The sequence below is a fragment of the Schistosoma mansoni genome (assembly GCF_000237925.1).
Source record: "Schistosoma mansoni, WGS project CABG00000000 data, supercontig 0062, strain Puerto Rico, whole genome shotgun sequence".
In the NCBI taxonomy this organism is placed as follows: domain Eukaryota; kingdom Metazoa; phylum Platyhelminthes; class Trematoda; order Strigeidida; family Schistosomatidae; genus Schistosoma; species Schistosoma mansoni.
The window spans coordinates 105,817-119,941 of record NW_017386029.1 but is presented as its reverse complement, the minus strand read 5'-3'; the positions used below and the strand labels follow the sequence as shown (position 1 = coordinate 119,941).

Below are 14,125 nucleotides of genomic sequence, written 5' to 3'. Positions count from 1 at the left end.
TGATTTTCATCAGGGTCGTGAATGGACTCTGCTAAGGACAACAATTTTTTGTAGTGCTACAGTTTTTATTGATACTTCAGCTAAGCTCAGTGTATAAAGAGTATTACTTATAAATTAAAATAATTTTCACAAACTACTTCATCTAAAATAATCATTGGACTATTTCATAATAAAATATTCATCACTTCACAAAACGGGATCGACTATATTTATGTTTTTAGTTACTATTTATTATAACTGCAGCTTCCAGATGAAGAGGAAATTAGGAAAAGACATTGGAAGTGGATCGGACATACATTGAGAAAATCACCAAACTGCATCACGAGGCAATCCTTAACTTGAATTGGTGAAGGGAAGAGGAAAAGAGGAAGGCCAAAGAACACATTACACCAGGAAATAGAAGCAGATATGAAAAGGATGAATGTTAACTGGAAAGAAGTGGGAAGGATTAGTTGGGAAAGGGTTGGATGGAGACTTCTGATGTGCGGCCTATGCTCCTCCACGAAGGGTAACAGGCGTAAGTAAGTAAATAATATTATAACTGATTTTATTCTTAATTTTGAGTGATTGAATCTGGTTTTCATATTAGCTGGTACTCATGAATGAAGCATTTCTACAATATAAAAGAAATTCATATATCTTGTAGGTTCTAAATTTATGTCATGTAGTATCATCACTAAGATATTAGTCTTTATAGTAGCCTTCTGTAAGAATGAGAAGTTTATTTTGATTTCTGAGTAACAAACAACGTTCTGTTTATCTAATCCTTTTAGAAGTTACGAACTTGGTACATGTAAATGTGGATCTCATCCAGAATTTCTTAAAAAAAAAATTAACAAAAGCTAATACCTTATAGTTGAAATCATGAATCAATTGAAGCTAGATCACCATGGAAAACCTCGAAGCACTGGACGGCCTTTACTTCCTATTGTGGGACTTCTCAGCAGTGCGAATCCACGATCCTGCCTCACGAGATTTGAACCCAAGACCTATCTGTGTCGTGAGAGAGCGCTTAGCCATTGGACCACTGAGCCGGCCGTCATCCAACAGTGTTAAAGTCTAACTTCAACCGATCCACGAAATTGAGCAAGACATTCACCAATGTGTTCAGTGGGTTACTATCTAACAACAGACCTGGTTGTTTTCCACTGGTCACTGCTTCCCACTATAATTCCAGGAAATACGTCTTGAAGCCAATCACTAGTGGGCATATGATTATTATCAGTAGGGGTATTTTTGTAGAGATTTCAAAAATTTTATAGTTGAAACCATGAATCAATTGAAGCTAGATCACCATGGAAAACCTCGAAGCACTGGATGACCGTTTCATCCTATTGTGGGACTCCTCAGCAGTGCGTATCCACGATCCCGCCTCACAAGATTCGAACCTAGGACCTATCAACTATAAAATTACTAAAATTTCCACAAACCCCCCTTCTGATAAAAACTAATATCATTATATAAAGGACCTTTGCAAAATAATATGATTCTTCATTTCAAGAAACAATATTAAATGTACATAAAATCATCCTTAATTTATTAAATATTACGCAGTTCAATTTGTATCATAAAACCATATACAAGTGGATTAATCTAAATCACTAAAAAAAAATTCGATTTTTTTTGTTTTTTGGTTTAAACTAAAAAAAAAAATTAAAAAATCCTCATGTGAATTTCAAAGCAAATTACCAATGTTATATACCCGTTAAATATTTGGCCTAGTTTCTAACAGGCGTATATAACCTATAAATTTAGTTATCTTTTTTTGACCTGTCGATTTCTGATTGGTTAATTCTTTATTAACCAATCAAATTTCGGTGTCCCAAAATTCTATTTTATAAATAGATTTTTTTTTTAAAAAAAAAAAGAAAAGAAAAATTTTGTATCCGTAAAATTATGAAAATTATTTTTACTCATAAAAATGCAAATGAAAAGAATAAATGATCATAAGGAATTACAAAAGGAATTGCAAAATTCTCAATCAAGACATCTATAATGATAATATGAAAAAAATGGAAGATAAATATAATTAATATACTTTTGATATATTTGATTACTTACACTTTTGTTCCCTCATTCACTCACTCTCTCTCTCTCATGAAATAATGCCTTTTCGTCGACATGCTTATGATTTTATGTTGGATGATGGATTAGACACACGTATACCTGTGTATAGTGATGAAGTGTTTAAACAAGGTATTCATTTCTGTGCTAAGGTAATTATTAATTTATTTTGGATATGGTAAAAATAATAATGGATTTGAGTGTATACAAGTAATAGTAATAATAATAATAATAGTATTTGTAAATAAAATATACTTTATAAATGTTATATATATATATATATATATATATATATGTTATTTATATAATGGGTATAGAGGTTGACCACCGTTGATTTATAAGCGTAGGGTTGTGGAAATTGTTAGGTTTTATTTGAGATTATGGACCGATCAATGTTAGACTATCAATGAAAACCCGAAAGCCATTTCGTCCTAATATTGGACTCTTCAACAGCTTACATCCATGATCCCGCAGGCGGGATTCGAACCCAGACTTTCTTGACTGTGGATGCTCATTGTTGAAGAGTCATATGCTAGGAAGAAACGACCATCCATTGCATCCAGGTTTTCAATGATAGTCTGACATTGGTCGGTTTATGATCTTGATTAAAACACAGTTGATTTTTTTCTCATCATATAGAGGTTTACATTTACGAAAATATGAACTGTTTACTATTATTACTATTATTGTCATAATAGTTTGGTTTTACTCCATGATATAGCAACGATGAATTATTAAACCATAAAATTTGTTAATTCAATTGGCACTGTTTACTTAGAAGTTTCTTTTTTGTCCCAGTCTTTCTTCTGCTAATAACTATTCTACATATTTTGACAGAAATATAGCCTTCTTTAAACCGGTCGTCTTTTATTACATTTGTGTTATGATTATACTTATATAGGAACTATAAAAAGTTATATTTCCAGGCGAATGACTGTAATAAGCAAACATTCAAATCTTTGCAACGTTCACCTATCGAAATGATAATATTTAAGTATTAATATCAGACATCTAATTATCTTGGTTTCCCCAGTTGATTGTATTCTCGATTTGTAGTTAAATATTGATCAGAAGGGGTTTTGCGGAGAATTTAGTATTTTCATAGTTGAAATCATGTGTCAATTGAAGCTAGACCACCATAGTGCGGGATCATGGATACGCACTGCTGATGAGTCCCATAATAGGACGAAACGGCCGTCCAGTGCTTCCGGGTTTTCCATGGTGGTCTAGCTTCAATTGACTCATGATTTCAACTATGAAAAAGTTAAATATTGAGCATAAAATTAGTCAAACAGTGATTTGATTTCATGATTGAAATAATAAAGAAATCAAAAATATATTACAATTACGACTGTTAGAAGAAAAGCGATGACTTGAAAAATGACAATATTAGACTTTAAATAATCAGGTCGTCGACTCCAACCCTATTTCGTCTATTGAGGTTTGTGCTGATAAACAGTCTGAAAAGACTTAAAACTTTAACCTTGAAGTTAAGTCCATGAATCTTTTCTTGGACAATATGTTGAGTAAATATTACAAATATTCTGCATAAGATTTTGCATATAATTTTATTGAATATAATGATAGCAGTGTGAGAGTAGTTCTTTTGTATAACTAAGAATGATAAAACTGTTCGTATCTACTAATCCCTTTTGATATACATTTTAAGTTCTTAAGATTTCGAACATAACAAAGTTTGAACTAAATACATAGAATTGCTGGTCGGCGGCCTATACTCCATTGGGAGTAACAGGCGTAAGTAAGTAAGTAAATACATAGAATATATTACATTTATCAAACGAATACTCATATAATTGAGATATTAATTACTCATTTATGAATGAATGGTGAAGTGGTTTCATATACTAGTGAGTTAGAATACTTAATTTCAAGGCTTAGATACTGGGGGATTTCTTCAATCGTTGTAAACATAAAAACACTAACATATGGTTTACCATAAATCATTTCTGATAAGGTATTTCATAACAGATTTGCAAATGTTTTCGTTCCACTACTATTCTTTATATCTTAGGAACAACATTAATGTTAGGAAGTAAATTGTTCACGTTTTCAAAAGTAGCCAGTTAAAGCCAATAGTTGCATAAATTAACTCGAATCATTGGTATTTTTGTGAAGATAAAATTTAGTCATGGAGGTATTATGGTGAACGAGAACACAAGTGAGGATAATCAAAAGTATTTGAATACAGAACATCTTAGAACCATACAGTAAATATTTCATTTTTAAAATGTCAGTTAATCGTCTCAGACTTCAGTGTTCTTTCGTTTCTACATCAATCATTCTTTGTTCTCGTTCTCATTTCCTTGATCTTCTTAACCTTCTGCCTCCAGACATTTCACTTTCGATTGATGATATATATTACTTATATCTGTTGATATCAGTAGCACACACCAAAGTATTATTCGAAGATACTGACATAATGTATTCTACCATATAACTTCAATAGTTCATGACTATGTACGTGAAACGAGCATTCAGATGTAAGTGATTTAATTTCAGATTTCGACCTCTTATCAGCCATATCATTCCAAGTGAACATTTTCTAGATAGAAGAAACAAATATGACAAAACTTCTTCAAAATCATCTTTCATACTACAAACATATATTGTAACAGTAACTGTGCTACTTTCTAAACGATGTTGGAAACTCTTTAACCATTTTTGTTCCTATCCTTTTCAAGCAAGGGCTTGTTGCCTGAGCATTAGATACTGAGTATCCTGATGTATATAAAGCATAAAATAAGAAAAAAAACCTTTGTTTACTCATACTGTAAAAGATTTAAAAAAAAGGTAATCACAAAACCTGAAAACCGTAAGCAACTAATCACGCCTCCCTCGTCTGGATCTAACCGTAGTTCTGAGATCATGGTTTCCAATTCCTTTAAAGTTTCATACCAATAATAAAAAACTTTTAAAAAATGTACCAATTTATTCAAAAAAATTTGTAAATTATATTAAAAAGAAACAAAAATGCAAAATGTATATCTAATATATCCAATCAGAACAAAGTGTAAATTTCATTAGATTATAACAACTGTCCTACACCCAGTTTCGATTATGGTTAATTTTGGTTAAGCCCTTTTTAATAACTTACAACTGGAAAGGATTGTCCAGAGGAGGGCTGGATGGAGAGTGCTGATATGCGTCCTATGCTCCTCCATGATGGGTAGCAGATGTAAGTATGTGACTGATTACCTTGTCTAAAATTTTCTTTTATCATAGGCACAAGTTATCGAAAAGTTCAGTATCTTGAATTAAATGTACTGCTATATATTAAAAAGTGAATGGAACCTTTCGAATCTTTTGCAATAAGAAAAAAATTTAAGTATCCTACCTGTTATAGCAACTATCGTACACCCAATTTCGATTATGGTTAATTATGGTTAAGCCCTTTTTAGTAACTTACTTCACAGACATTGTCATTTGGATAGTAACAATTCGCATATATCTTAGTATTGTTATGATCACTAGAGCACATGATAGACTCTAGTCAAAACGTTGATTGCTTAAATATCATTCGATAATTCATCCTCCTCCCCATATATGTATCTACTCTAATCCTATTATTAGCTTTTACTTTGTCTTGCTGCACCCTTATACAATTTGACTGTAAATTTGCCTATGTAATTGCTAGCGCTTGTTCGCTGATGCTTACTCATGTGCTTATAGCTTTGTGGCCTGCGTTATTCAATAGTAAACTGTAGTTGTGTCTTCTCTTTACCTTCTGATTTCATGTACCGTTGAAACTTATATAATAACGGTTATGGAGGTGAACGATTAGCGAAGCATTGCACTACACGATCCCTTCTTCTATATTTATCCGTATTTACATAGGATACAATTTACACTATTTTCATCTTTTAATTCATCTGATTAATATAAATCAACAGAAATAGTGTCAACAATTAATTTGAATTAGGGCTCATTTCTATGCTGATATGACAGATATGTAATATGAATAATATGCGATCAATCAAATAGGATGTTTGCAAGTATATATATTTTATTATTCCATGGCTCTCACTTAATATTTAGGTCTAGTATATAATAAATATAAACCTAAATCTAACCTTTACCATTATGATGATGGGAGCTGTTGTTTGAGTTAGTCAGTCAGTCAGTCAGCTACAACGTAGGACCAGGCGCACACATATGCATTGGTCCAAGTTGCCATATCTAGTTAGCACAAGATGAACACCGGATTCATAGAAATAGTTAATTTAGTGGTGGTGGTAGTATATAAAAGATAGGTTGTATATAAGGATATAGTATAGGAGTAGTACAAACGGTATATATGTATACATACCTCATGTAATAACTCACTATTGAATAACATATCAGTAATGTAGTATATTACATGTTAAAAATATCTATATATATCTCACCAGTAATTCATTCATTTGTCAATAGTTAGTTCTCATATGATCATAAACTGCTTATTTGAGAAGATAGTTTTAATTAACTATGAAAAAGATATATACATCATCTATATTGCTACATTGATCACACGTAAATGTTACAGTTAAGTTAATAATATACTTTGCATAACTACTGATTAGTGTTTCATTAATTGGGGGAAAATGTTTCTAATGACATATATTATGATACATGTATACTTTTGAGTTAACCATATTAGTACTATTATTAGATCATAGTATAATTATTACATAGTAACTTTTCATATGTAACTAACAGAATGTATACACATCATTTAACGACATTCTTTGTAAATTAATAAAGAACTAATAAATTAATAAATAAGAAATTTTATATAGTTGAGATCATGAATCAATTGAAGCTAGATCACCATATAAAACCTAGAAGCACTGGACGGCTGGTTCGTCCTATTGTGGGACTCCTCAGCAGTGCGCATCCACGATCCCGCCTCGTGAGATTCGAATACAGAACCTATCGGTCTCGCGCCTGAGCGCTTAACCACTAGACCACTGAACCGGCTGGCATCCAACAGTGTTAATGTTTAACTTCAGCCAATTCACGAAATTGAGCAACCATTCACTATTGTCTTCAATGAGTTACTATCTGAAAACAGATCCAGTTGAACTCCACTGGTTACTGCTTCTCACTAGAACACCAAGAAATACCTCATGCGGCCAGTCACTAGTGAGCATATGATCATTACCAGAAGGTTGCTCAATTTTGTGGATTGATTGAAGTTAGACATTAACACCGTTGGATATCGGCTCATTGGTCTAAAGGTTAGGCGCTCGCGCGCGAGACCGATAGGTCCTGGGTTCGAATCTTTAGAGACGGGATCGTGGATACGCACTACTGAGGAGTCCCACAATAGGACGAAAGGATCATCCAGTGTTTCCAGGTTTTCTATGGTGGTCTAGCTTCAATTGGTTCATGATCTAAACTATATAAAATTACTAAAATCTCCACAGACCCCCTTCTGAAAATAAGAAATTCAATAACTAAATCTATACCTCCAATTAATTTATTAACAAACTGTACACTTATATTTTAAGGATTGAATTTCAGTATAATAGAAATGTGAACAATGAATAAACATAATGACATAGTAACAAGAATTGGTAACGTTACGTCATAAAATCTAACTGATCATAATAGAGATTAGTTGATAATTGTCTTAGAAATGTACAACTAATCAATTAACAATCCATTATAATCTAAACATAATGATCTACTTAAAGTAAGTTCTGTCATTATAGAACTAATGAACGGAATAGGGGAAAAATTATCTAAACTGATACCGGTAACCTACAAGCATAAAATAAGTATCAAAGAGATCTAAGAAACAATTAAGGGGAAATGAGGCATTTTTTTTCCTAAATACAGAAATAATAAAGAAAGGAGAATAATACAAAGTTTAAGATGGAACCAAGACAACAACAAAAATAAGATGCTCACTGCTGAGGAGTCCCATAATAAAACGAAGCGGCCGTCCAGTGCTTCAAAGTTTTGTATGGTGGTCTAGCTTCAATTGACTCATGATCTCAACTCTATGAAAAATAGGATGTTTTTTTTTTCTAAAAGTGTAGAGTTCAGATTTCAGCTAATCGATAATCAGAAGTTTCCACTGTTTTAAACAGTTATGATTTCAGATATTTAAACAATCAAGATTTTGAATCTCACCTACTTATTTCCTTATCCTTACAATATTGTTCTAGGAGATGCTGTTGTATAATAGTTCAACCACTAATGGGTACACTGACAAGTTTGTCTAGAAGAAGAGTCATAATTAATTATCTCAGGTCAATATTCTATTCACGACTTAATAGTAATTTTATTTATTTAATTATTTAAACACATAAATATTGGTACAAAGGGGCACCAGATACATATGCGCCACACAAATCTCATTTGATTTGTGTGAGGGCTGGAATACTGCCCACGTGCCCGAACTGAAGTAGGGGGTTTCCTTAGGGGGCCACACTCGGAACCTTTGACCTAAAGGTCTAGTCCACAAGGCAGTGGAGCATCGTGAGGAGATGCAGTCCCATGGTAACCGGTGACCAACGATTGATTCATACGCCATTCGTTCCTTCAGGATACTGGAGCCCATGTGCACCATTGGTTTGGAATCAGGGTTTTCCAACTCCCCTAAGTAGATTCTCCGTATCTAACAACTCGGTTAATGCTACGGACATTCGCTTTTCGTCCTCCCAATTTAGTAAACAACACCCTCGCCACGAGAAGGCAGTGAGTAGGACCTCCCAGGCAGAGGCTATATACGCGTAGCCATGTGAGAGCATTTCGAGAGGGAGAGCAGATTCTCCTCACTCTCGGCCGTACCAGGGCATTTGGGGGCACTTAATAGTAAATGAAGATCTGGCGTCTATCGTAGCTAAACTAAGGGATCCATACTATATGCATATATATATATGTCAACTACTTACCGATTATTGAATTATAAGATTTAGTAATCAGACAACTGTATGTTACACACATACTTGTATTAAACTATTTGATTTAGAAATAAGATTACTTTGTTGCAAATTACTTAGTTACAAAATTTTATTTCCCTAAAATCGAAATTTTCATACCGTATTAAATAGATCGATTTATTGACGTTAATGAAATGAGAAGAGAAAAAAAAAAGAAACAATGCCAACACCAATACTAACAATCTATCAGATTTTGTAAAAATAAAAAAACAACAAAACAAAGGATGATAATTTATAAGTTGGAATTAAGAGAAAAAAGATAGAAAAGAATAATTCACTATCCATTCAGTTGTTCACTTATCTAATTGTTTATGAGAAGAAAAACATGATCCCTGTTTTTTTTATACATGGCTTTATTGTTAAATCTCTGAATTCACTGAAGAGTATAACTTGAATAATGTTTTTGGTTAGCGTTTTTTTAGCGAGTTGGTTTTCTAAGGGATGGGGTCGCTAACCTCATGCCCAACCCTCCTTTTTTATCCGGGTTTGGGACCGACAGTAGCCCCCGGAGGAGCTATAGGCGTAGTTCAGAGAATAACTTAGGATAAATATTATTTGTTCTGTAAACTGATTATAAGTGACCAAAGTATTACTTCTACAGGGATTAAAGTATTCAACATTGCTTCATATTTTGATTGAATATTTATCGATCAAACATTTCTTTTAACAAGTTCAGTTTAATATAACTTCGAATATCCCGTTGTTGGTATTTTGATTAAAATTTGTTAAGCCCTGGCTCATAGGCATCCTATGCGGATTAACTCGATATAACGATTATGATACAATTTAACATAGAATGTGTGGAATGTGGTCAGCAGTGGAATTCAGGGTGCATGTTTCAACCAATTTTGGACCTGCCAGTTGAATGTATCCGGATCCCAGAGTTAAAATTCACTCCAAGACTCAAACCCAATAATGGTCACTACAAACGCCACCGCGTTCTTCACTTAGCTGCTGACTCTAAACATTCACTCACTTGTGCAACAGGATGATTAAATTTTAGTCAATATCAACAACTGTATAATCTAAGTTATTTCAAATTAAATTGAAACTCATACCCGTTCTTTTCGGTTTGCCACTACAATAACAGTATAACTCATTTATTATTCTGGTGAATGATCTCATATTATAGTGAATAGAACACATTCATTAGTCATTATATGGTAAGTATTGCCAGATTTGAATGGCTTTTATAGTTGACTGAATTCTACTACTCACGTATGTAAGCTAATATAACTGAAAGAAGATCCATCATACTACTTGCTTGGTTGACAGAAATTGACCACATATACGCACAAATTGGCATATTATTAGATTATTTTCTTGTACCTGTTTAATAAATTTTAATACTATATTGTATCTGGTTAGGAGTGGAATCTGAGATGAGTTATTCGCGTAATTCGAGACCTGTTAACTGAAATTATGTATAAACCAGTGTTGAACTTCATGCAAACTAAGATACAGAAACTTTCACTCCAAACACTCAATACATTATCCACTGAGTTACTGAAACTTTATAGCCACTAACTTGTTCATAAAGTAGGAAGTTACTAGTAAGGATATGTAATTTACCGTTGTCAATATTCATTTTGAATCTCAATGTAAACATAAACACTGAAATTCAAGTACAGCCAGATAATCCGACGGGACGTATATCCTTGTCTTCACCTCTCTTCACATATCAAATATACTATAACTTGTGACAAAAGAGCTGTAACTCGGTAATCTATTCAAGATAAAATTATAGCTAAAGAGATCGATTAATTAAAGTCCTGAATATCAACAACGAGATATTACAAATCCTTACTGATATTTCCAAACTGTTTATTCCTTTTATTCGCTTCATGAAATTGACAAAAGAAGTAAAATAAAGTATAGTTACATGCACATTCCCTCTATCAAAATACAACATAAAAAATCTATATAATTGAAATGCCTACTATTCTTGTTGCCCCGTAATAATGGTTACGTCTTAGTAAGGTAAGTTTCAATAGATATGTTTGTACTACAAAGAAAAATTACACTGTAGGATCTTGGAAACATGATTTGTTGACAAGCTCATTTCTCCAAAAAAACTAGTAACAATAAGTAATAAGATATAAAAAAAATAGTAACATAATTTACCTGATTTATATGAAACATCGTGAATAAGTGAAAATGAATTCTTGTATCGCTTTGATAAAATTCTATATACATATTAATTTATGTAATTGGAAGCGGTTAATATGAAACCACAAAAATAATTTCCAAGTTAGCTGGCATTCGTTCTCAAGTGAACCTGCGAATTAAAAAAAAAACTGATATCGATCATCAGATTTGAGCCTACATCAGTGATGACTTATTTACTCTGAAGAAGTGGCTAACATTAAGTTACCAAACGTCGGAAATACAAATGTTCTACTCATTAGAATATGACAAAATATATTTATTGTTAATCAATTATGTTATTTGAATCCTATCTGACCTTCTAAAGGACAGGAGTACATGGACTGATTGATTACATGACAGTTGTTAGTTATTCTCCAAATACATCAGTGGTAAAGTCTTTGGTATAAACAGTAGGTTGGGCTCAGTTAAATCTCACAAAAGCGCATCAGCTACCCTAAAACTACAGTGATATATTTGTCATAAATGTCATCTAGTATGAATCTTGTGTTTATTGCTTCCTGTTAATTATCTTCAACCAACTTATAAGCTCGTTTAGACTAATAGTTACGTTGAACCTTGATAAAAAGATATTCACGAGCACTTGAGATAATAAAAATAACAGTTATTACTCTTCAGTGATTGATTAGTGTAACTTCAATTTTGTCTTGGAATATCTCCAGCGAAGTAATTCCTAGATCAATATCCATACCAGGACTCAAATATTCCAAACTGGATCAGTAGTATAAATTTAATCAACTATATCCCATTTTATTTTAAATGAAAGCTACGAAAATTTCTAAATCCCCAGTAATCACTATAATTTATAGTTTACATAATTATGAAAACTTGGTTTATTCTCTAAAGCTTCATATATGTTGTTATTGTAACTTACAGATATTAATTTTATGATCAGAAAGGGGGTTTGTGGAGTTCAATCCGTGTCGAGTAGAGACAGGTATCAAACTCAGACAATGGATGAAAGATTATGAAAGGTCGTGGATAGATTGATGGTAGACATTAACACCGTTGGGTGTCTTATATGTGATTTAGAGGTTAAGCGTCCGCACATGAAACTGAAGATCCTGGGTTCGAATTCCGTGTAGGGGATCGTGGATGCACGCTGATGGGGAGTCTCATAATAGAACGAAACGGCCGTCGAGTGCTTCCAGGTTTCTAATGGCGGTCTAGCATAAATCGACTTATGAATTCAACTATTAAGATATTTATTTGTTGAACTGAATTAATTTTGACCTCTTGGCAAACTAATTGGTTTATTATTCTTTAAACTTCAATGTATCTGTAACCTAAAATACTAGTTTTATGTTGAATTTCACTAGTAAGGAGAATAATTTGTTCCTTTAAGAAAAAGTACTTTAGACAGCAATGTTTCACAACAAAAAGTAAGGGATATTTCCTTATATGGTATACTTCCCAACAGTTGTATGATTGATTGAAATTGATGATATTACTTTATTACTAGAAGTATAAAATTAATAAATGAGAAATCATACCCTCCCTGTTCAATAATCAAAACTTTATAAGCACTATAATAGATATATCGATGTTTTTCAAAAAAAAAAGATCACTATCTTATTAATGAAGCAATTATAAATGCTCAGTAACAACTCTACATTCATACCTGAATAAAGTATTTATAATCACCATAGTTTATTGTTTAATTTAATAGTAAGATTATTTCACATTATAGAATGGTGATAGGATGTTTTCTCACTTTATAACCGTAAATATTTCTATGATTCATTTGTATTGGTTGTTTGAGTCTTCCCACTGATGTTTAGGATTGATCAGTCTGTTTTAGTATATGTACATCCTGTGCAGATTGTCTCAATATTATAAGTAAGCTACAAGCATTTTAAGCAGAGATGGATGGTATGTAACAGTGAACTCGTTGATATTCGCTCCAGCACTCCTTGATTCAGGTGAAATTAACTGAAGTGATTTTATTGTCGTAGTAAAAATGATTTAAATATTATACGTTATATGGTAGATTCTTTCTAGATTTGTTATATGTTCTTAAAATTTCACTAACACCTTGAAATTCATACATTAAAAGCATGAGGTGGTGAGGATGAAGCCCACATCTAGAGCCTAGTAGTAATTAACTCTAAGCATCTATTATTCATTATAGGGTTGTGGGGATTGTTGAGTTTCATTAAGATCATGAATCAATCTATGCTAGGCCACCACCGAAAAAGTGAAAACAATGAACGAACGTTTCATCCTTGTATGGGGCTCCTGAGCAGCTCTCATCCACGATCCCGTCGGCGGAAACCGAACCCAAGGCCTTCAGTCTCGCACGCAAACACTTAGCCTTTATTCTACTGCTAAGACATCCAGCAGTGTTGATCTTTTATTTTAATCAATATACATAATAATTTATTACCGGCATATATTACATAAGCTTGTTTTAAATGAATTTTAAAGCTCAGATATTTGTTTTTCTAATCTTAAATCATTATTTCTTTTGATCAAAATTACTAATTATGCTATAAATATATTTTTGTAGGCAACAATTGGAATTACAGTCCATTGTTAGGTTTCTCACTTTTTCTAAAAACGACATTGTGCTTGTAGTGTGGTCTACTTATATCCATATAAGTAGTATATAGTGATGGTCAGACATAGAATGTATTTTGGCAGAAGATCGATAAGGAAAGAACTGAAATGAAGAGCAATTGGTAGGAAAATGCATGAACAGTGGAATTAGAGAAGATGAACTGATATTTACAGAAGGAACAATTAAGATTTAGACAATTAGTTGTTATTTTGCAAATTGACTGTTGACTGTATGGTTATCAGAATTTAGTGAGATAGTCTGTAATTTGTGTCTAAATACATTCAACTATCTCCACCAGTGTTATTGTTCACTAATTATACCATAAATATATTCTTGTAGGCAACAATTGAAACTAGAGCCAATAGTTAGATTTCTCACTTTTTCT

At 32.5% G+C, this 14,125-nt stretch overlaps 1 protein-coding gene across 1 annotated transcript in view; it reads left to right on the top strand.

Moving 5' to 3' along the window:
- Positions 1-2,067: 2,067 nt before the first annotated feature.
- Positions 2,068-14,125, top strand: part of Smp_163650 (C-terminal pdz ligand of neuronal nitric oxide synthase protein, putative) — a gene marked incomplete at its 3' end in the record, with an annotated part of 102,529 nt that continues 90,471 nt past the window's right edge. The window contains exon 1 of the mRNA XM_018790525.1: positions 2,068-2,216. Within this exon, the coding sequence (XP_018646158.1) occupies positions 2,106-2,216 (111 nt within the window). The 5' untranslated portion in view covers positions 2,068-2,105. The remainder of the gene's footprint in view (positions 2,217-14,125) is intronic.